This window comes from Rhipicephalus microplus, chromosome 1 (assembly GCF_043290135.1).
Source record: "Rhipicephalus microplus isolate Deutch F79 chromosome 1, USDA_Rmic, whole genome shotgun sequence".
Lineage (NCBI taxonomy): Eukaryota > Metazoa > Arthropoda > Arachnida > Ixodida > Ixodidae > Rhipicephalus > Rhipicephalus microplus.
Genome location: NC_134700.1, coordinates 138,666,346 through 138,691,579, shown reverse-complemented (window position 1 = coordinate 138,691,579; position 25,234 = coordinate 138,666,346). Strand labels below are relative to the sequence as shown.

At 42.5% G+C, this 25,234-nt stretch overlaps 1 protein-coding gene across 1 annotated transcript in view; it reads right to left on the bottom strand.

Moving 5' to 3' along the window:
* Positions 1-8,281: 8,281 nt before the first annotated feature.
* Positions 8,282-25,234, bottom strand: part of LOC142799399 (carbohydrate sulfotransferase 1-like) — a 73,260-nt gene continuing 56,307 nt past the window's right edge. Inside the window, exons 2-4 of the mRNA XM_075887432.1 lie at positions 22,395-22,546; positions 21,637-22,163; positions 8,282-8,941 (exon numbers count right to left, since the gene is read on the bottom strand). Of these exons, the coding sequence (XP_075743547.1) occupies positions 8,450-8,941; positions 21,637-22,163; positions 22,395-22,539 (1,164 nt within the window). The 5' untranslated portion in view covers positions 22,540-22,546 and the 3' untranslated portion in view covers positions 8,282-8,449. The remainder of the gene's footprint in view (positions 8,942-21,636; positions 22,164-22,394; positions 22,547-25,234) is intronic.

Sequence of the window (25,234 nt, the reverse complement as noted above, 5' to 3'; positions counted from 1 at the left end):
TGTGTCGACAGCAATTACTTGCAAGCTACCATTGACTGAAAACACTAAGCGCGAGTGTGTGCATAGTTTGCGAAAATGACCTTCGTCACGCAGTTACTGGTTATGTCAAAGCGGAGAATTGACATTTCTCCAATAAACGTTGGCGAAGCGCTTTGCTCTAAGGTTTCTATAAGGGCTTGTTTCGGAATGTCTGTCACATGCACTTTGTTTAGCGGCCTGATCAAAACAGTATAGAGGGGCCGACTCACCCGTTCGGCGTGCAGTCCGTTCGGTGACACTTGGCGTCGGTAGTACATGGCGTTATTCTTTTGTTTCCCGTTGTCAAGAAGTTCGCTGGTGCCGGTAGAGGAGCCCGCTACCATGTCATTGACACGAGGTCCGGTACATGATTATGATGACAACGTAGACTGTGAATGCTTCCATTGTCTCGTTTTCGTCAGATTGCATCGGGAAGTCGTTTGAGATCACTAGAACACTTGTGCTTGGCGTGGCCATTTTTATAGTAGACGTCTTGAGATTCGGAGTGAAACGCACCGGGCGTAACAAGTGTCCTCAATGCCAGTCCTAAGCTGCTCACTGGGGTTAGGGTGGTCAGTTCACAAAACACAGAAAAAAAAGAAAAGGTCCTCTAAAAACGCTCTGTGTGACACGGGCTCTCCGTGTAACTGGCATTCACTTCTGTGGCAACTAACCGTGATATATCAGCGGAAAAAAACTAGTCAAACTGACAAGAAAACAAGGAGGCGATGTCAGACACGTTTTCCATCGTGGGTGCTCAGCAGCGCTGCCTCAAGACACGTGGAACACCTACGTGCGTCAAAACAAGTACATATAAAACTAGACCAACTTACACATCCAAACCTAGACGCACCCTAATCCGGCGCTAGTCAAGACAAGTTACACTTAAGAAACTGAACCTCCTTTTCGCTGAAAGCAACAGACGGATAGCTTGCGTATCTATCATCTTCTTTGCTGATTAAAAAGGCTTTCATTATCTCCCTCGTGTTGGGATGCTGATGGCTGAACAATCTGTTTCCGCCGCCATCAGTTCACAAGCACAATCTCGGCAGTGCTTAGGCAGGTGCAAAACACCCGCTACCCCCAACGATGACAAATGCACACTCAATCTATTATTCACACGCCATCATGCTCTGGTGTTGCCTGTCGTTGTGGGGCGTATACCAATCTAATGAAGAAAAGTAGTTATCCGCTATTAAGAGCCCCAATGTCGAGAATCAACTGTGGACTGTCCTGAGGGCCCACGATGCGGCAGTCGGGCTTGGCTTGACTGTCTCAACGTGCACCATGGAAGCGGCCCACTACACCTTGAATCGTGCACCTCGAGACTTCAAAATAAATTTCGCATCCATTCATCCGTCCGGTTTGACCAATATAAACACGCCCGCATGACAGGTTGCTGTTGTCATGACAGATTGCTTATACTATGAAATCGAGCGGCCATCTTTCTACGAGCAGACGGGAAGCCCATGGTGCCTTCGCCGCGTCTGATAGGTTCTGAAATACCATTTCAGGCACTTGCATTTGTACGTGGGTGGCACGGTTTACTAAGAGCATTAGTAACAGCTGTGTCTTTATGGTTGGCTACATGTGTCGTGTCACCTGTTGGAGAAGCAAAACCCCTTGGGAGACTAGTGTTTTAAAAGCGAAGCATTTCTTAGCGCGCTTCAGTTAATTTGAGCGTATCTATCTATCTATCTATCTATCTATCTATCTATCTATCTATCTATCTATCTATCTATATATCTATCTATCTATCTATCTATCTATCTAGCCGCCTACGACTTTTAGCTCTTCCGGCCGTTTCCATATAGGTATCGATAACAAACTTGGTATGGCATAAAATGACTGTACGAAGAACATATTTGACTAGTCATAACATGTAATCATAACATAGGTCAAGAATGTCATGACTTACATTACGTGGTTCTCCAGCTCCTGCAGTGGTTTCTTTCCCTTGGCATATTGCAAAACTGGTATCGTACGACATGATTGCAAGGCGACCACAAACGAGAGACCATAAAATGAAAATTATGACATGCGTCTCATGTAACATGACTTACATGCCACGCTCATAATGTGCTCGAGGCCATTTCACTAGCGTCACATATACCAAATTTGGTATTACAGTGCGTGAATGGATGGCGAAAGTATGTGACTGGTGCAAACATTAAAATCATGAAATGCGTGTCATGTAACAACATGACTACAAGCCACGCTCATGATGCGCTGGCGACCGTTTCACTAGTTTCACTTATACCAAATAGGGTATTACGGGACGTGAATGAATGACGAAGGTATGATACTGGTGCAAAAAACACGATAAATATGAAATGCCAGTCATGTAACAACATGACTACACGCTACGCTCATGATGCGCTCGAGGCTGTTTCGCTAGCTTCACATGTACCAAACTCGGTATTAGGCGACGCGAACAGACGACATAGGTAAATGACACATCCAAATAGGATAATCATTACATGCGTGCCATGTAACAACATGACTCTATGCCACACGCATGATACGCTCTCGGCCGTTTTGCTAGCTTCACTGGATGACGAAAGTATGTGAGAGGTGCAAAGATGATGACTATGAGATGCGTGTCGAGTCATGACTAGTTGCCACAGTCAAGGCACCAATACATTTCGACGTGGCGCGGTGCACGTGCTCGCCGGCGTTGAGTTCGTCGCGTCACAAGGGGTGGCCACGCCAGGACGCCGGACCTGCCATATACTCGCAGGCGCACGCCGCTATGCGTTGCTTTGACGCATGCGCGTTTCTGCGCGTCTGCCGTCCCTCCGTCACAAAAAGAGGGAGACGCAGTGTTGTCAGGGTAACACATCAGCGTGAAATGCGGCATGTCGCATTTCACGCCGGTTGCTGGCCGGCAGCGCCGACGGACGCTGGTCGCTCTGGTCGCGCCTTGCGTTAGTTATAGGGTGCTCGAATTTGGCTAGCGTAGCCTCGCTGTGCCCAGCGTGCGCGCGCGACAACGCTATATTGGAATATATTGGGCCCTTCATGATCCTCTCGCGGCCGTTTCGCTAGCTCCACATATACCACATTTGGTGTTTCGTGATGTCATTGGATGACAAAATATATGACTGGTGCAAACATGATAATCCTGAAATGCTTGTCTTGCAAGAACATGACAACATACCACCCTCATAGTGTGCTCGCGGCCGTTTCGCTAGCTCCACATATACTAAATTTGGTATCATGTTACGTGAATAGATGACGAAGGTAAACGACACATCCAAAGATAATAATCATGACATGGAAGTCATGTACGACATCATTTACTTCCACCTCGTAACGTCGCGCTGAAGAGACATATCAACCTTTCTCATTAGTGCTTCGCGTATCATCGATCCTCACTCTACGTGGGATCTGCCAATTTTTTTACAGCAAGTATTAGCAGAACCGTACAATATCTCTCCGCATTCAGCAACGAGCTAGTGTGAGCATCAGTACTTCTCCCTTAAGGTGACTAAGCTGCAAATTCTATCTAATTGATGTTTCTTGTGGTCTTAAATTGACATAGTTCTAGATAGACATGCAAAGATGGGCGTATACAATTATCCAATCTGGAAATGCCCAGTGAAACATGATATAAACTTGTGTTTTGTCGTGATTTGAAGCTGCATTTTGTAGTATTCTACGAAATGCTTTGCCCTTCGCAATAAAGCAATGAGGGCGAGCGAAATCCATAGAGTGCCTGCAGGGATAAAAGTTTACGCTATTATTAATTGTGATCACTAAAGCTTCATGTTTCCCAAGCAAATATTCCCATGCTTTCGACAAGTTCTGAAGCATCATCACTCCCGGGAGAGACAGAAGTAAGGAACTCGCACGCATTACCCTGCACAGGGCTCAAAATACAAAAGTTTTCACAATGAATGGAAAGCTCCAAATGAAGCGAGGAAGTTTACTTGAAAAGGCCTGCCTTCGGCTCCTCGATTCCCAGGAATAAAAATGCATTATAAAAGTGGCTTGACATTGCAAAAAGGTTTTTGTGCTGCTTGCTGCCACGGAGCGTCGACATTACCCGCACTATTTTCTAGCAAAGTTTTCGTACATGAGAGGCACTTGTTAATGTCAGTTTTGTCTTACGAAGTGTCCATCATTTTCCTGTTAAATTCATTTCCAAAGTTTGCACATTCAGGTCTAGCATCCTTTTCAGCTATATACGAGAATCACATCCATCTTGCCAGGGCTACGATTTGCCACGAAGAACATATTAGCACAGAGCTATACCTAGTGCATTGCTAAGGAAACAAAAAAACAAAAGAAAATTTGCATGAAAAGTTTCCATTGCAACGCAAAGAAATTGGTGTGTCCTAAGACCTATTCATGCTAATATTTGACATAACCAACACGCGTGTTGCATATAAACGTTAACAGACTCTTGGTTTGGAAATAACACCGCGCAATCTGAAACAATCTCCGGCTGTGGACTTGCACTGGTCTTAGTGAATAGAATAATGGCGGCAAAATATATTTACAGATAAAGCAAGTTGCATTGTACGATCAGCGAGTAATAGCGCTTGCATTAAGTCACTACTTGGCGACACTTTGTTAAGTAATAGGTGCTTTCTAAGTACATCAGGCTAAGCAAAATATACCGACGCGTCGAAAGAATGCATCATTACAGAAAAGTTGAAGTGTCATGAACAGGTCTAGGTGCCGTTTTCTCGAAAATTTTTGTATGCGAGCTAGTTCAAATATGACAATAGCAGTTTGTTTGTCGTGGTTTGCCATGCAATTACGTGAAGTGGCGAATGTTTTTGTTCATATGCATCATATTAGCATATCATGTACATCTAAGATGACACATTACTTGAATTCAGCTATTCGGTGGTTCATTGTAAAGCACCTTCTTCAAAAGCTTTTTATCTTTTACATCATCGGCATTTTTGTTTTCTTTGTTCTAAAGTTAGACGTCAATCAGGGTGAGCAAATACATTTGGAAACAAGCAGTAGCATACAACTTAAACGGCATTCCGCCACGTCTCAACTGAATTTCGCTTTGTTTGTTTTTCTTTGATATCAGCTTGCTAAAGGTCGCAAGTTCTTGTTAGGGCAAACTTCCACGTATATGGTTCCCTGAACACTTGAATGTAGCAGATGTACAGAGTTGGCACGTTGCCTCGCTAGTGTCTGCCAGATGTTTTGTCAAATAATCTAACTAACTAACTAACTAACTAACTAATAAGCTTGATAGTTTTCAAGAGCTCGATTTGCATAATTTAATCGTCGGTGTCGGTGTCTTTAGTTGTAAGCGAAAAATCATCATCTTACACCTGACTTTAGTATCGAAAATGATGCAAATAAAATAACACATAAAGACTTCTGTTTCAGAGTGGGGCCCGTACCAGAGTCGTTCGGGTCCCTGTGGCGATTTAACCCGAGTCGTTTACGTGGTAGGCGGATGCTCTGCCACACGGTACGGTAGTTCTGCCACACGGCTCTGTGAATACAGTGAACATAACGTCCTCTGCTTGGAAATGCAGTTAAAGTAGATTTCATGCTTTACAAACACACGTGACCTGTATACATGCTTCACAAGACAGCATAATATATTGAAGCTAAAATGTGCGTAGTAAAAACGCTCATTGCCAGCGGGCGTCCGGACATGTGATTCGCATAAATGTTTCTTGGTTGAAAACCAGTCAACCACTACAAAAGACACACACGCTGCGCCTATTTCCTCGAGGTTACGTAGTGGATGCATAAAGATCAAAAAGGCTACATATACACTAAGTCTTTGAAGCACACACTAGGCGCAGAATATCGCTATCGCGTTCGACTCCTAAAGGCAAGGCTTGGGGTCTTCCAATTTTTAGTCATCTGATTTAATCATCCGATTGAGACTTCTTGTTTTGAATAAACTCTCCGCATCAATAGTGAAAGACATTCTTACGCTCCTGATGCAGCTGAAGCAATTTGGTTACCCGTAATCAACGCCGACGTGCAGTCATGGTTCCATGACATTACTGTAAGCACGGAAGTAGCTATATCTGCTTTAATAAAGATTACCTACCAACTCTACTGAAAAAAAAAATGTTGTGTATATGTTGCAGGCTCCATGCCGTCTGAGTTGTACACAAAATCTCGATCGTTCCTGCCCAGAAATGTAGCTACGGTGAAAAAACAGCTCAAAAAGTGCAGCGTCTATAAAAACGTTTGTAAATATAATAAATATTTTATATAAAATTCTACAAACGCATCTGACTAATGTGGTGATCGACTGCTTGGATGAGGACTGCAGCATTCACCGAAGTGCAGAGTCTTGCCATCCCAGCATGCACTTCGCATTTCTTGTGTGAACTGTGACGGGGTTCATTGAAGTGTCTTACCCCAACCGCCTCTCAGAGGGAATCTTAGCGTTGCTTATATTATCCGGCCAAGTTACTTTTACAGCTGTGCGCTCACATCAATAGGGTAGTGAAATGCAAGGGCACAAGCACACGTTTGTTTCGCAGCACGTTAAAAATCCGTAAGTCATCTAAAGTGATCCACCATCACTTTCAATCATGTGTCCATCATAATAATATGGTCATGACACGTTACAGTTATGCTTGTAATGAAAAGTACGAAGCAGTGCTTTTACACTATAAAGCAGTGACCTAAAAGCCAGGGTACAATGATAGCTCACGTATACCAAACATCCTAAATCAGTACCCAACCATACTTCAGTTATTGCAGGATGGAACATCACTTTGTGCATTCAAAAAGAACAAAATAACTCCTAACAGACCAAATTGATAAACCCATTGATCCTCAACATTTTGTGACTTTATGTGTCTTGTATTCATGTACACCTTGTTCTCATGACCTGTGATTGTTTATTAAATTTTGTAATGACATGTTGGAGTTGTAAATAACGTCTTTTAAAAATTTCTTATCGATACGTTCGTAGATTTTTCTTTCTGTACATAAGCGTGCACACTCATAAGGGCTGTTTTTTTTTTCAAATGCGAAGCATTTCTCAGTGAACTTCGGCGACATTGAGCGTATCTATCTATCTCTCTATCTATATATCTATCTGGCCGCTTACGTTTGGCTGCTCTCGTGGTCACCTCCTAACCTTCACGGGAACCAAAATTAGCTTGAGAGGGTAAGATGTTTTCACGAATGTGACGCGCTGGTCAAAACATGAATAATGTCACAATCCCGTCACATACGTCGTCAAACAACTTCCGCCAGACAGTGGCACATACCCACGGGCGGGTATGAGCCACTGCTATGCGGGTATGTGCCACAGGTGATTGACACTTAATATCCAACCACGAACACACACAGGCAATTCGAACGCGCGAGACTTAAAAAATACGCGACATCGGTAGCGTCGACCCAACGAATGCAAAGAATAAATGTCAGGGTCCCTGCTGGAATCAAACCCAAGTAATCTGCGTGACAATGAAGCATTTTACCTCAGAGCTACGCCAGGTTTCAGAACTACTTTTCAAATAAACTCTTATCTTCGTGAAACGTCAAAAGTGGTTGCAGTGCTGCCTACCCAGTTTTATAAACATTACATATGTACTAGTTTGATACAGTCATGCACTGAAGTTGATTTATGTAGCAGTGTCCAGCGCCAGCATCCTCGTGAGCATCAGCGCTTTATATCAGCTTCTGGTGTTGCTAATACGCATGTTGCATGCAGTTGGCATGGTTGCACTAGTGCAAACGAATTGTCATATAAACATCTGCTACTCTGCAACTTATGTCTGTGCGTGCAACGTTTGTACATATATTTAGAGTCATTTCATGACGTGTCGCTGAATAAAAAATTGCAACTTGGTCCCCTTCCCTCTTCATGCTTCGCATAACGTCGATTCCCAGGTAAGGGGGGTCTGCCAATTTTTTTTTCTTTAGTGAGTGTTGATTATATTTTTTGTGCATTTCTCTCGCAACAGCAGTGAGAACGTATGTTTATTTCCTTTCTTTTTTTGTGGCTGAATATGAGTACAGGTTTGTTTTATCGATATCACTTTAGCACAGCTGTGTTTATATATTTGTTCATATATAATTCTATTTATTCATGTAATCATTCTGTATGATTATGTACCTGTGTATTCTGTACGAGAAATGCTTCTTGGTGTGTCCGTGCTTTTGCTGCCAGGGTAGCACGACATAGTCAGACGTTTATTTAGCCTTTAGTCGTCACCCCCAAGGCAATGTGTAACGATTTTGCCTTGACTTGAATAAAATGTATTGCAATGATATGATGCTACAAGTCGGCATTTCGCGCTTGCAATATAAACCATATTTCTTTTGATTGTCACCAATATGAAAATAAACTGAGCAAAACTATGTTCCATAGTTTCTTAACATTAAGAGCGGAGTGCAGCTTTTGTCTGAAAAGCCTCGGCTGGTGGAACAAGGAACATTTAACATACAAATTTCGGTACTCTTTATAATACCATCAAAACAGTCTGTAGCCAAGCCTTTGAATGACGTCACTACAGGTGTTTTCAATTTCACGTATCGTTCGTATTGACAGCCTTTGCTTCCACCTGTCCGCCACTTCTTTCGTGTTTCTCCAAGTCGAATGCGCATCCTTCATTTGGGCAGCAGTCGCCCTCGTGTGGTTTCTTATGTACTCAGACACCGACGACGTAAAGTCGAGACCAAGTTTTTCAAAGAGGTGCTCTGTCGCATTCATTGTGTCAGCTGCGAGGTCTTCAAAACGCATCTGGTACGTTCTGTCGTCCCGCAGTCGACGGGTGAGGTTGCCGAAAGCATCCAAGTCTGACCTCATCTGTTCGCACAGGGCAGCTGCACTGCCGCAGTGCTCATTATCCGTGCACCACCGCAGACCTCTCCTAGAAAAGTAGATGCCGCGGGGGTCTCGCACCAGGTGCACAACGCGTATGGAGTGCGCAATTTCCTGATTGCGCTCAATCCAGGACTGCACCTGCAGGAAATCAAGAGAAGCAAGGTGCTTTACTATTTGCCGCTATTTTCATTGCGCCTACGAATAAGTTTTACAAGACACGCAGCCAAATGTGTCAGCACGGACAGTTCCCGATACATGAAAGGGTGCAATAATTGTAAAATCATATAGTTTAGACAGATGCACGAGGATCACATGATAAAAAGTAACATATTTCTTTATCAAGACCAAGTGCAGCATCTTACTGCACAATTTTTTAAGTAAAGAAGACTGTTTCCGTCACTGCGTTCATAAAAAGGGCAAACCTTTCAAGTTAACATTGCACAGAAAAATTGACAAACCATTTTTATCAGCTGTATCATTGTATGTTAAACAATGATACCAGACTGTGCTTTTGGCCTCCAGGCAGAGTTCCACCTTGATCCTTTTACCCATGTGTTGTTAGAACCTACGTGTGTATAGTTGCTGTGTGCAAGCATTCTCTCTTGGTCCAAACAATTGAAGACTAAATAAAATAAGAGTTGAAATATTTGAAGGTAGCAAGTTGCTAACGACCTTCAAACAAAAACTTCAGTCACTCGGTGAAAATACCAAAACTATTATTCTGCAGAATTTCACTATTGTTGTGTTGTCTATATTCTTGCACGCTGTGTATACATCTGTGCTTCCTTTTTTTTCAGTTTGCGTAGTGCTCTTTTTGATATGCTGTTTACATGTACTCTCTTTTTGTATTGTAAACTCTCTCCCCTGTAACTGCCTGATAGGGCTGAAAGTAAAGAAAATAAAAAAATGGAAGAGTTTATTAGAGAATCACTTCATGGGAGCCACCATTTAGATGAACCTGCCACTAATATTACCCATAGCAGTTGTATTCTCAAAAAAAAATTTTGGGAGTTCATAATAGCGACCACAGCTGGAGTGTGCTTGACGAGTCCGTCATTTTCTTCTTCATGCCAAAGGCTATCAGTAGGGTGATATGAGGAGATGAACTTACAGTATACGTGTAATCTGACAAGCAGATAAGGGGTGTGATATTCTTTTCAGTAAACTTTGTGGTTGTTAAGAGGCCCTTGAATTGGCTCCAGTGAACGTACATGAAGTAGAAACTAGTGAATGTCAGTATATACAATAACCTAGGTTATTTGCACTACACGGTGGTCTTAATTTGGGGACATATTGTCTCCAGAACCCAGCCACAATAAAAAACTTGAATATTGATATTTATTACATCTGTGAATGTCGGCGCTTGTGACCTCTGAAACTTGTGAATTGTGTAAACTTGACATTTCACAAGTGTCACAACTCAAAAACCAGACTGCTAAACATCAAGAGGTTTGTGATCTACGTGGCTCATTTAGTAGTTTTTAATTTTTTTCTACCGCATACAGGTTTAGTTCCTCCCCAGAACTTGTGTACCACTCTAACTGAAGAGGAGCTGAAATATGTAATGGCTGCGGAAAGCCTTGTACTTCATTCCGAATTTCGCATAATTGTTCGTGATCACCAAGCGACATCAACGAACCTTCGAAAAAAAAAGCTTCTGTTCTAACTGGAACCAAGACGAGAAAAGTCACAGTGAACATTATAGTCACTGGAGCGCTGTGTCCAGCGGTGCCATTGGTGACGGCTCAACCAAATTTTGTGCTGCGCCCTGTTGGGGCAAACTATAGCCCATCGCTTGTGTCTGTGTTTTCTCTGCGTTTTTATGCGTTATGTCTCTCACCGCACATACGCACACACGATAACAGACACGTTCAGTCACTCCAGTAAGTGGAATCGCCAATGCACATAATTCATCACCAACGTGCGAACAGCCTGGTGGTGAGAGGGAACGTCAAAGCATGTGAGTTTTCTTTAACTAACAAACAACCGTTCACGTTTGCTTAAGAGAACTTGCGAATAAATGTGTATGCCCCTTGTTATCGTTGTTAATGGAGGCAGAAATGATGTAGGCCCGTGTGCTCAGATTTGGGTGCACCTTAAAGAACCCCAGGTGGTCGAAATTTCCGGAGCCCTCCACTACGGTGCCTCTCATAATCATATGGTGATTTTGGGACGTTAAACCCTACATATCAATCAATTGTTATTGTCGTTAGAGATGCCCCCTATAGGTGTTTGTAACGAAACATCCACGCAGCTTGGCAACGCAACTTCTCGGAAATGGTAGAAAAGCTGGGGTGTACCGACGCAGCACCTTCGACAAATGATTCGACGCCACCACGCACCCGTCTTTCTGGGTGGCAACAGGAGTTCAACGCAATAGTGCAATCCCGCTGTTTTCATATCGCCTTCCCGATCTATTACCTGCCTTCGCACCTCGGTGAAGACCTGAACAGTGTCGCAAAGACGGCCATAGTGCGGACGCGCTATGGCCTCTGTCTTTATTTGGATCTACCTGGATTCATCACTCACGAACAATGCCGCTTTTTCGGTCACAACCAATGACACCAGTAGCGCAATTATTTCTACAAAACGAGTGATTTAAAGCTATTTCGTTTAACGCTGCTGTTACACATGCACAATGACTGTGACGTACACTACCCAAAGGATGGCATAGCTGCCCAAAAGCTGCACGCTGTTTTCCTTGGTCTAAACTTAGGAAAGAACAAATATTTTTCCCCATTGAAACACAAGACAGTGCATACATTTCTTTTATAATAGGCGCATTTCATACACACCATTTAGGTTTGTGTGCCAGCGTGAGCGTAAATTCGGGCTGCATTTTCCATTTCGGGGGCTTTTTAGATCAGCCAGTAAAAATACAGTATGCAAGAGGGCTGCGAAGAGATACTCTGAAAATTATTTCGGAATGCAGACATCCAAATATACGTGCAGAGTGCCTAAAATACTGGGATGCATTTATTTTCGGCGTAATGGGATACATCAAAAGTATTCTTTCAAAAAAAAGAAGAAAGTATACCGAAGTAGAAATACAGTAATGTGGACACAGAGATGTCTTTTTTTTTTTCTTTAGTATTGTGGGTTCTGGCGTTCCGCAAGTACAATTAAGAGGTGGAGCAAAGCATTGCTAAGAACGCTGAAGTACGCAAAACATAAAATTTAATCTTATCGCTGGAGTCTCCAAAAAACATCAGTGAATTCAGAAAAAGAAACCTTGATTTTATGCACACTATACGTTTTGCAGAGATATTTGTCACAGTTAATACACTCGAGCAACTGTAGCCTCTAAAGCAGGCTGTCTTTGAGACAGTGTACGCTCTTCTTGGACACTGCAGCACTCGAGAAGCAGAAAAGTTCCTTACTACTTCAGATCACCATCAGTTCGCACAAAAACTGATAAATGATGAACTGCTACACAGAAATGTTGTAATTGCTCCATCTACCTTGAAGCAATATAGTTTCTTCAGCACTGCTTTCTCAATTCTACCATCACCTTTATCAGATTCTTCGCCAGGTGGGCCGTTTTTGGCGTTTTGCAAATCGCAAATCCACTGCTAAATTTCATGTGTTGCCCACCGACGTCGCTCATATGCTATGCTTAGCGCTTAAAATTCTTCCTTTCCGTCGTCCTATTATGTCTGCCCAATTAAGACAACGAAAAACGTTCAAAGTACTTGTGGCCTGCACAGCACCACGATACAATCATCTATTTTAAAAGTACTTCACTTCAGAGATACAAACACAATAATCAAGTGTCTATCTTTACTCTAAAATATTTTTGAGATGCTATCGCGATACTCTCGCGTCGTGGCACTGCTTAGCACTAGCGTCCAGGTGCCAAGGTGTTAATGCGACAGATTTATATGGCTCATTTCGCAGAAATTCCTGTGTTGGCGTTGGTGACGGCGTCGTAGGTTGTGAACGAAGCATTACCATTTTGTTCGTGACCAACAATTCCATCAAAATGTGAATACAATAAAGTATAATAATGGTCGAGTTCGAGAGGAATCCAACCCAGGATGTCTGTGTGGCAAGCAGGGGTTCAACTATAGAGCCGCGCCAATACTTGAGGTCACCATGGAAAGAATGCTATAAGAATATCATTTAGTACAAGTAATTTCCTTAACGCTTGTAATCCTGGGCCACAAATTAGGGTTTGCAAGGCCCACCGATAACAAAGTGCTCAGAGATGTTTAACCATCGGCAGCAGCCAATGCATCAACAAAGGTATTAGCTCCGTAGGTTCGCGTGCGTGCTGTCTATGCGGAAAATATACACTATTCGGTGTTTCACAAAATGAATAATTATGATGCAGTGGGTGCATAACATCTGTACTTGTGGGCATTCCGGAATATACTTTCAATGTCTGAAGCTACTCGCCCAGTCGTTCCGTTTCTTCACCACATGGGTGAGGCATGCACGAAAATTAAAAATAGAGGCTGGCAATTGAGAAGGCGTGGCACACAAAGCACGTCATCTCGTTCTACCCCTGGAGGCGAAGTTCAGGCATCCGATAAGTTTTCGAAAAACTGTAGGTGCTGCTTTCCTAGTTAACATTCACCCTTTATTGTTGACAAAAGTTACTCAGCGCAAAAAAATAATAATAAACGCTGCACACAAAAACGACAAACAGAGGATAAGTGCTTCAATTTTGTGTATTTCTTGCGCGCTGCTTTTCTTACGCTAATTGTCGTCAATACGCACTGACTAGGCCACCAAACAGTCCTTTAACGTCCATTTTCAGATGTACTTTTTAGTAGTTCAGGACAGCACTCCTGCTGTTCCAGTTACAGGACATCTTCAGATAGAACATTTCGTGCAAACACTTGTTACAAATTGTGTTACTGAATCAACTACGGGGCACTACTAAAATGTGAGTCGAGCTAAGTGTTCAAGCTTTTCTTTGAGCGTGACTGCGCTTGTCATGAAAACTCGTTTGCTTGCTCGTTACGTAGCGCCATATTAGCCCAGCAGGTCCAATGTCTGTCTAATATGGTGGATAACGCACGTGTATTATCTGGCCACGGTCGCGCATCATCGATTGGGGCATACTACGAGACTAATTATGCGGTTAGATTATGGTGCATGTTAATGCATGCGATGTAAACAAAATTATTTCAATAATCTTCAATAGCTCATTCTCTGCAGTTTTTATTTTTTGCGTCATTTTATTGAACAGATCTTTTGTTTGCGGTTTGACAGTGGGCGTGGGAACAGCGCAGAAATGCGGCACCGTAACTTTGCTCGCTTGTTCACACAGGTTGCTTCACTTCTTCACTTCTGCTCGTGGCTATCACCGACTGCTGGGCATGAGCCACGGACAGTGCTTTTGCCTGATAGCGACCAGTTTTCGGCCAGTCCAGGATTTGGCCGGGAACACCCCTGCAACATCTTCCCGAGCCAGGCGGCCACTTTATCGGTCGTGACGTCATTGCAAGCCCAGGATAAAAACGGATGGCACGAACCTGGCCTCTCCAGTGGGCGTGGGAACAGCGCAGAAATGCGGCACCGTAACTTTGCTCGCTTGTTCACACAGGTTGCTTCACTTCTTCACTTCTGCTCGTGGCTATCACCGACTGCTGGGCATGAGCCACGGACAGTGCTTTTGCCTGATAGCGACCAGTTTTCGGCCAGTCCAGGATTTGGCCGGGAACACCCCTGCAACATCTTCCCGAGCCAGGCGGCCACTTTATCGGTCGTGACGTCATCGCAAGCCCAGGATAAAAACGGATGGCACGAACCTGGTCTCTCCAGTGGGCGTGGGAACAGCGCAGAAATGCGGCACCGTAACTTTGATCGCTTGTTCACACAGGTTAGTAACAATACTCCTTTATATGCAAAGAAGTCCAACAATGTGTGCTTGATGCTGTTCCCACGCCCGGGAGTCTTGTTGTCTCTGTTAAGTGAATGTGTAGATGTTATATCTATGCTTGTTTTGCTATCTGGCGACGTTGAAGAAAACCCAGGGCCCAATAAAAAGGTTCCTGAGTCTGACGTATCGAACAGGGCTCATGAGCCAAAATTTAGTGACATGTTTGCTCTTCTGCAGAGCGTGAACTCTCGAACCGAAAAAATGGAACAGGACCAAGTGAAGTGAATATCTAGCGTGAATGAAATTAAAAACAACCAGGAAGCAATCGAGCGCAAAGTTAACGACATCGACCGTAGGCTCGCCGCTGTCGAAGCAAAAGCGTGTGACAACGCCGAGGTCGGGGATGAACTTTTGCAGCTAAGGCAGCTAACCGATCATCTGAGCAGAGAAAACGCTAGGTTACACGATGAACATTCTCAGCTTGAGGATAGAATGAGACGCAGTAACCTCTTGTTTTACGGTTTGACAGACTGTCCGCAGGAGAAATGGAACCAAACTGAAGAAAAACTGGTTAAAGAGATCAGTACCGTTTTTAAGTCACCAGTGCCGAGCGAAGCTCTTGAGCGAGTACACAGGCTAGGAACGTACAGGCCCAACCAAAATAGACCAGTTATTGCTAAGTTTGCATCTTTTAAGTTAAAGCAGGAATTACTATCGCTCAGCGGAAAATTCAAAGAGAATGGCATCACTGTAAGTGAGGATTATTCCCTTCAAACACGGCAGGCGCGAAAGAAGCTTGTAGAATTTGCCAAACAACGGGACGTTTCTTTCAAGCTTCGGTACAATAGGTTGCACATAGGTGATAAACGTTACAGTTACAATTTTTCAGACGACAGTGTGTACGAACTTGGCGGCGCCTCTGGGGAATTCGTTAATCGGCAGCTTTCAGGCGAACCCTCAGTATCCAGAGCACCGTTATCAGCTGCAACTCGCCGCAGTAGCGACACGCGAGGGGTGGGGGGCGGTGCCCAAATAATTCGCTTTCTTTTCTTTTCACGAACATCAGGAGTGTCTTATCGAAACGCGATGAACTAAATGCGGCGGTCGACTCATGTGACGCTGACGTTGTATTGCTAACTGAAACGTGGCTTACTTCTAAAATTAACAGCAGTGAATTGTTTGATTCTACTAAGCGTTTCAATGTGTATCGTCGTGATAGAGGTGATAGATGCGGCGGTGGTGTACTCGTTGCTGTAGCGCATCATATTTCTTCGTCTTTTGTGCCTGTTGTAACCAATTTAGAGATCATATTTGTTGAAATTTGCACATGTTATAAAAAGATTATCTTGGGTATCTGCTACCGTCCTGCGATCCGAGCATTGTTAATAGCCTTCATGATGTGGTTAACTTAGTTATGGAACGTTTTCCTAATGTACCAGTCCTTTTAGCCGGAGACTTTAACTACCCAAATATATTTTGGTCCAGTGATGTACCTCAGTTAAGTCCGTTCTCTACTGACAGTTATAATTTTTTGAGCTTTTGTTCTGATTTCAACTTTACGCAAATTGTCACCCAACCAACCCGCATTACACCTACTACTTTGAGTGTTTTAGATCTCGTGTTAACCAACGTGCCTGACCTGTTCATGTCTCCACTTTGTTTGCCTCAATTAAGTGATCATTCTTTGCTCCATTTCACTATGGATGTTTGCGTTCCTCACCATGAAAATTATACTAAGCGCATTAGAGATTACGCTGCTGCCGATTTTGATGCCATCAATAGAGAACTTTGTTTATTTCTGGACAGCTATCTTGATGAATTCGAGGCTCGTTCCGTTAATTCGAACTGGATTTTGTTCAAAGAAAAAGTAGCATACCTGACTGAAACGTTTGTTCCCCTGCGGCTAGTCACCACCAACAAGCATGCTCCCTGGTATAGCCAATCTTTGAAAAGGTTGGCTAATAAGAAAAAAGGCTGTTTCGGTCCGCTAAAGTTTCTAACTCGCAGGCCAGATGGGATTCTTACTACGTTGCTAATGGGGAATATAGGAGGGCCACAAAAGCAGCAAAGGAAACCTACTTTAATAACACACTCCCAAATATGTTAGCCAACAACCCGAGACAATTTTGGAGGGTGGTGAATAAAAAAGATACTCGCGAAATAACACTTAAAACTTCAGACGGGGTAATCCACAAAGATGACTGCGCTGTTATTCTCTGTGACACCTTCGCGGCGGCAGTGTCAGGTCTCCTCAACAAAGGTTCAAACCCTGTTTGTCAAGCTAGTGGTTATCTCCCGATGGAAGCAATTCGTTTCGACACAGCAGGTGTACAAAAAATAATAGAAAATCTTAAAATCTCGTCTTCCGCCGGAATTGACAACATTACTTCCAAGTTTTTAATCAACACTAAAGTCTACAGCGCCATAATCTTAACAAAAATATTTGAGCAATCTCTGGAAGCGGGCTGTCTTCCGGATGATTGGAGTGTGGGAAGAATTTTTCCATTCTTTAAGTCAGGTGATAAACTTTGTCCGGAAAATTACAGACCAGTATCAATCACTTCGATACCATGCAAAATTATGGAACACGTAATTTATTCGCAGCTTGTAAAATTTTTAGAGGGCGATTCTTTCTTTACTGATTCGCAGCATGGATTTCGTAAAAACTTTTCCTGTGAAACGCAACTAATATGCTTTATACATGATTTGCATTCTATTCTCGACAACGGCACACCCATTGACTGTATCTTTTTAGATTTCTCAAAAGCGTTTGACAAAGTACCTCATGATTTACTCATTTTAAAATTACGGAGCCTCAATATAGATGATAACGTCCTCGCGTGGGTGATTGCTTTTCTCAGTAACCGTTCCCAATTTGTAACTGTTAATAACTTTGATTCGCCCAGGGTCCCGGTTGGCTCTGGGGTCCCACAGGGCTCCGTGTTGGGACCATTGCTCTTTCTGGTCTATATAAATGATTTGCCTCTAAACATTACTTCTTCAGTGAGTCTTTTCGCAGATGACTGCGTAATTTATCGGGCAATTAAGGGTCATTCAGACGTTCTAGAATTGCAGGCTGATATGGATCGGGTTCAGGAATGGTGTGAGACTTGGGGCATGGCGTTAAACGTTAACAAATGCAAGTACATGCATGTTAACTAACACAGCACTAGTATCAGGTCGTATCATATTAATAATGTTCTTCTCGAAGTAGTAAATTCTTATAAGTATCTGGGTATCCACATAACTTCTACATTGTCTTGGAAGACACACATTGAATATATTGCGGGTAAAGCTAATAGCACGTTGGGTTACCTTCGAAGAAATTTTAATCAGGCACCCGTTTCCTTGAAACTCCTATTCTACAAAGTATTGGTACGTAGCAGATTAGAATATGCAGCATCTGTTTGGGACCCTGGTCATGACTCGCTTATCTATGAATTAGAACAAGTGCAGAATCGGGCAGCGCGCTTCATCCTTTCAAATTACCATCGCACCTCGAGCGTCACATCAATGAAAACTACACTAGCATTACCCCTAGTGTCTCTACGCAGGAAAGTGTCTCGGCTGTGTATATTCTATAAAATTTACTTCACCAATCCGTTACTCAGAAGCAGATTATTGGCCCAACCAACTTACGTTTCCACTCGCATTGATCATCGCCATAATGTAGGACTTCCTTTAGCGCACACCAAGTGTTTTCATGATTCATTTGTGCCAAAAACATCTGTATGTTGGAATCATCTTCTTTGTGATATTGTTGGTATAAAAGATGCCGCTTTATTTCAAACTGCCGTCACTAATTTTATTTGTACGTAGCCTCAGTTCAACCCTGTAGCAAGTGATGATTGCAATTTTTCAGTTGTTGTATTTTGCTTTGTATGCTGTACATGTATGTATGTACCCACTCCCCTCTGTAATGCCCTCGGGCCTTGAGGGTAACTGAATAAAATAAAATAAAAATAGGTCCGTTGGGTATTATAAGGAGAAACAGGGGATGAAATAATTTTAGAACAATAAACTTTAATATTTTCACGCACAGTGAAAACAATATGGTCGTACCTATATGACGTGCGGAAGCCCTTTCAAATCAAGGAGTGTATGTGCAATCATACATAAAGTAAGATAATCCAAATAAAAAGAGTGTACATAAAGCTGTTATAAAAAAATTTTGTGCATAAAATTTACCCAATAGTAGGCAAAAAGTATAGAAAAAATACAAAAATGATATGTGCAGAACGTGCATAATCATATGCACGTTACGATAGGTTAGCCTTCGGATTCGTGAGAAGTGAGGTTTTCTATATAGCATTCCTCAGTTTTTGCTCACTTTTAATATGTTCATATAATTTAAAATTCAAATATTTCACTACAAACGTTGGCATGTAAAGCAGCGAAATGTGCTTCACGGTTCTAGACAAAGGACGAAAACTTTCAATCTGTGACCGCCTTATATTCCTTGTGTTTGGCACTGACACTTTCTACGTACCTCAACAAAGTAATGTTCAATACAAACAACCCATTCCTCAACCTCAGAAAAAAGGCATCTTCTTGCATAGGTGTCGTAAACTGTTATTAAGTCGCCCTACACTATCAAAAGCACCGTTACTTCTCCTTTCTTCTAAGCTTTAGTAACCTTCGCATTGTACACCCATTGACAAAATTTGTCGGGACGCACGTACATCGACGGTAATCAGATAAATCTACATCGCCACCTCGTCTGACGTTCAGTATATAGTGTCGAGGCACCGTAGTGCGCCTGCGCACTCTATCACACTCTGAACCATGTCTATATGCTTGCTTACAGAAGGCTAGCTAATTGTATGTAGTGATAAACGGTAAGGGGGGCTGTTTTCTTAAATCCACCACGCACTCAGTCTGAGCATTGTGACAGCTTGACAGGGGTAGCACGCTGCTCGCTTCGCCTTTATCAGACAGATAAAGCGCAGCAACTGGATCTCCTTGAATGATGTAAGTAAACTGATTTTTTTTCTTAGGATGAGCCCTTCTTTGATTTAGGTGCGCCTACTTATCTTTCAGTACCACATTGTACGTTTTCCAAAAGAGATTGATTGCTTAATTGATTTATATGTAGAATTTAACGTCCCGAAACTACATATGACTATGAGAGAAGCCGTAGTGGAGGGCTACGAAGGTTTCGACAACGTGAGGTTATTTAACGTGCAGCCAAATCTGAGCACATGGGCCTACAACATTTCCACCTCCATTCCACCTTCATTTCCACCTCAATCGATCTAGCGACCAGCGGGTCAGCAGCCGAGTATTTTAGTGAACGCCAGCGAGCACGCACATCACGCAAACAAACGCCAGCGAGCACGCACACCGCGTCACGTCCAAATATATTGGCGCCTTGACTGTGGCATGTAGTCATGTTCTCCTATGACACGCATCTCATGATTATAATGTTTGCACTAAGACTTACCTTCGCCATCACTTGGCGTCACGTAATACCAAATTTGGCATATATATAAAGCTAGCGAAACGGCCGCTAGCGTATCATCACCGTAAATGTAGCCATGTTGTTACATGACAGGCATATCACGTTTAAACTGTCTGCACCAGTATCATAGATTCGTCATTCATTCACGTCCCGTAATACCAAATTAGGTATAAATGACGCTAGCAAAACGGCCACAGGTGCATCATGAGGGTAAAACGTAGTCATGTTAATACATGGCAACCATGTCATGATTTTCATGTTAAGGACTGTGGCTTGTGTTCGTCATTCAATCATGTCACACCATACCAGTTTTGCAACATGCCATGTGAACAAAACCCGTGCAAGAGCTCGAGGACTACGAAATGTCAATAATGGAATTCTTGACATACATTTCATGATTTTCAGGTTATGACTAGTCAAATATGTTCTCCATACAGTCATGTTATGCCATACCAAGTCTGGTATCGATAGCATTATCGAAACGACCACGAAAGCTAAAAGTCGTAAGCGGCTAGATAGATAGATAGATAGATAGATAGATAGATAGATAGATAGATAGATAGATAGATAGATAGATAGATAGATAGATAGATAGATAGATAGATAGATAGATAGATAGATAGATAGATAGATAGATAGATAGATAGATAGATAGATAGATAGATAGATAGATAGATAGATAGATAGATAGATAGATAGATAGATAGATAGATAGATAGATAGATAGATAGATAGATAGATAGATAGATAGATAGATAGATAGATAGATAGATAGATAGATAGATAGATAGATAGATAGATAGATAGATAGATAGATGTAACAACGTACATGGCGTGGATAACATGAGTTTCTTGTTGTGCAGTTATTTATGTTAGTCATGCGCTGCTATCATGCCTTGGTAATTTCAAGATACGTTAAGTTGGCCAAACTAGAGGTAGCGCTCAATGAGCGGGTTGCTGGGCGTCATGTCGTAGAGGACGACATGAAATGATTTTGATGTAAAGAATGGTCATTTATGTTTTTTCTATGCTCTTTGTTGGCATGCCAACATAAGCAAACATTTCGTTATTGAGTTGGCCGTAAGGGTATGAGGAGCTGTGCTTCCAGTTTGGTAGCTAACTATAGGTAAAGCCAAAATGTATTTCATTTTATATAAAAAGCCTTGTTGTAGTATCTAACTTATTAGTTACTAACATTGTACATTCGCGTGGTGCCGTCAGAAGTGATAAACAGAGTCGAATAGCCTCGCATTTCACAGAAAACGATCCATTGCTGCACGCTACAGAATGCTGGTGATGAGTAAAGTTTGAACAATTATGGTGCTCACAAAGCCAATGTATTCCCCCAATAGTGGAAGAGCACATCTAGACGTGCTACTTTAGCCTGACGGTGATCGCTGATGGGTGTACATATACGGAACCTAATTCAATTCTAGATAATGTGAGTTCTCATTTTTCATGTGCTTGTTTAGGTTGAGAGCAAGAAACGGTAATTATATTCTGTGCGGCACCATTATCTTCATGATTATATGCAAATCTCACCTGACTGACGCGAAGCCTTGTAAACTTGTACACTTGAGCTTCGGCTCTTGAACACAATGCGGTAAGGTGACTCGGCGATGAACATGAATCCCCACCTTGGCAGATATCAGCCAGGAAGTGATTGAACTTGTAGTAACGCGTGCTCTCCAGCCACGCTGTGTAGAGAGGCTCAAAACGACATCTGGCGAGGGAGTCCAACAGCTGGAAAGCATGGTGCTCCCGCCCCGGTCGAATGCCCCCGCTCACAGTGAATAGCATAAGGGGTTCGAAGTGAAAAAATGTCCTTCGTGCAGAAGACAGTAACTCGCCAAAAAATGTTGACCCGGATCGGTAATACGCGATGATTGCAACAATGTTCACGTTGTTGTTTGGTACGACGCCATATTTATCAAGGGCAGACTTAAAGGCAACTGGCAGGGGTCCGTCTAGGGTGGAGTGATTTGTATCTGCTGCGATAGGCTTCTTGGCCAAAAATGTAGCTGCTTGACTTCGCGCACCATCCATGAAGGAACTTTCTTGTGGTGAATCTGTCGAACAAAACGCAGGAAATTTACATAATCGTTTGCAAACTTGCACGTAAATAGTGAACCAGAAACCAAGTGAGCGTAAATTTATTTTTCCACTGACACTTCCTGCTAAGTTAGCTGTTAGCTCGTAGAATTGTTTTCTGGGAAAATATTGTAGCAGAAAAAGTTGGAAAGACTTAATGCTCTTATGTGAAAGTATATTTGTAGCTTAATTGGCGTTATAACACTTACCCAGCTCCGTTTTCTCAATAATTTGCGTATGTTGTGCGTTGTTACTGTACTTCAATATGTGTTGAGTCATTAAAATGAAAAGTCCATTAAAGAGTGTGAAGAGTGAACTCAAAATTAATATTGCGAGATACGTTCTTTTGCACATTGCGTATCTGAAAAAAATTATTTTTCGGAAGTTTCAGCAGCAATAACTTTAAGCAGCGGCACAAAAAATGTGTAGCTTACGCTTTAAGGTGATATATCTTGAGCTCTGAACTCACTGAGGCACAGACTAATCTAAGTTTCCCGAGCTGAACTAACTCGCACTCACACTCACAAAAAGATTTTCATCCGGACTCACCCCGGCTGAGGCTCAAGGCTCTATCAAAGCGTGAGTCTCAATGAGTCGACTCATGAACGAGTTCGCCGACCTATGCTCAGCAGTTTTATGTACCATATTGCCCCCTGTGCTGTGTTTACTTGTCACCATGTGTGAGATATTCAGACCTATCAGAAATTTTTGCCGACAGGAGGCCAAGTCATACAAATGTTTTGGAACAAATCTACCTGAAACTGAACAAGCTATCTTATCTCGAATATATTTTTTCTATTAGAAGTAGCACCTCCGTGTGAAAAGTGTTGCTATTGCCACGCCCGTTACTCGGTTAAGTTTTGCTGTATTTTTCTTACGCTAACAAAAACTGTGGGCAACGTTCGGCAGAGACCATAACTGAGCCAGCACTGCAACCTGAATGGACGCTTCAGGAACATCAGCGTCTCTTTAAAAAACAGTTCCGAAACCTGGCGTGTCTCTGTTGTAGCACACTTGACTGCCACACCGAGTGGTAGGGTTCAATTACGGCAGGGACCCTCACAATTATTCTTTGCGCGCGTCGGGTCAACGCAGCCGACGTCAGCTTTTTCTTCTTAACACTCACCCGCTAAAATTATTTATATGTGTACTCGCCTTCCTGGGTAGACATAACTGTAAATCACCCGTGCCGCATACCTGCCCACCAGTTGCGCATAGCCACCCACGTGTACATGTGCCAATGTCTGGCAGAAAGTGTTTGACGACGTACGTTACGGCACTGTGAAATTAAATTCATGACCAGTGCGTCCTATGCGTCCAACCATGTTACCCTCCCATACTTATTTTGGTTCACGCCATGATGAGAAAGGTATCATAAGAGCAATGACACCTAAGCGACACTCTGACTTAAGAAAGCTAGATACGTACATTGGCATGAAAAGTACTTCTAGTACGCAAAAAATGCCTTTCGGTTATTAAAGGAAGTTCAACTGGCTACAAGAAAACAACTGTATCTCTGTATTATGTGTACTTTTAACATAATGACCCTAAAGAGCTCGTTTCGCATAAATTACGGTGTTTGACTGTGAGCGAAAAGTTATCATCTTCGCGTAGCTTAAAATTTGAGAAAGGTGCGAATTAAATAAATACCGAAATCACTGAGTCTGAAAGGGAATCAAACCCGCATCGTTTGTGCAGCAAGCTGGTGTTCTACGACACAACCCCGCCTATGCTTCTAAATACAGTGGAGATAACTTCGTTGGCTTGTAAATGTAGTCAAAGTAACTTATGCTTTACAAACACACGTGTCCTGTATACACGCGTCACAATAAACAACGAAATATTGCCGCAATAATTTGCGGTGCAAGTGTATATTGCTACCTGGCATCAGAACAAGGCATTGTTATAGTACCTTCATAATTCAAAGTCAGTTAGAAACATCAAAAGGCCCACACACTACTGCGCCATTAGGGCACGTAGTGGCTGCACAGCAAGTTAGAAAATATTTCATACACTAAATACTTGAAGTGCGCCCAAGGAACAGAATATTTCTATCGCGTCCAGCTCTTGAAGGCAAGCTGAAGGCTCTCCTGATTTGGTTACAAGACTTTAAGCAGTAGGGGAAAGGAATCAACATCTGGGTACTATTCTCTGTGCGCTCCGTACGGTATTCTCTGTACGGTATTTAAGAAGTGTCAAGTCCATGACAAAGCTGCCGTCCAGTTAACTCATCACATCTCAGCTTCTGAACTTTATTCTGAATGCAGCCTTCCCCTCTTTGGGGAAAGTTGTGAAGGCTGATCTCTTTAAAGTGAATTCTACTAAGGTTGTGTTCAACAAATGGGTGTCGACACCATTAAAAAGCACTTTTATGGCACTACTGTTTCAACAAATGAGCAACTGGCAGTGCTATGATCCGACGCAGTGCAACAGCACCAGTGTTCAAAAATAAACATTTCTATTGAGATTAAGGTCTCTGTGCTGTTGTATAAAGGAGCAATATACACAACCAATACACCCATTCATTCTGCGAAGAGTAATGAATGGCTGTCTCCTCACAACTTGGTAAGGCATACGCCACAAGAAACAGTTCGAAAAATGGAAGCACGCAACTCGTCAGCTGACACAAAAAATCAAAAAGGGGTTCTATTCCTCAAAATAAGCAAAACTCTGACATTTCAGGACGTTTTGAAGCTAAAACTATGAAAATTGAGCGACGTAGAAAGAAGTTAGAAGCGAATAAACGCATGACATAAAATTTCATCCAGGGATCTAACCTGGGCTAAGCTCGCAAGGTCAGAACTTCGAAGCCGCAACGCATTATTTTAAAAACAAATATGAACTTTCCGACAGTTCAGAGGTCAGGCGAACTATGAGTAATGTGAAGTTGAGAACTCATATAAGGTCAGGTTATTTTCTACAAGGCTAAGAAAGTGCACGAGAATTACCCCACATCATTCCCACTCCTTGAAAAAGCGCATCAGCCTAACGTGAAGTTAATAAACTTGGTAGGAATGCCAATGCTGGGTCATTGCTACTAGTATATTGT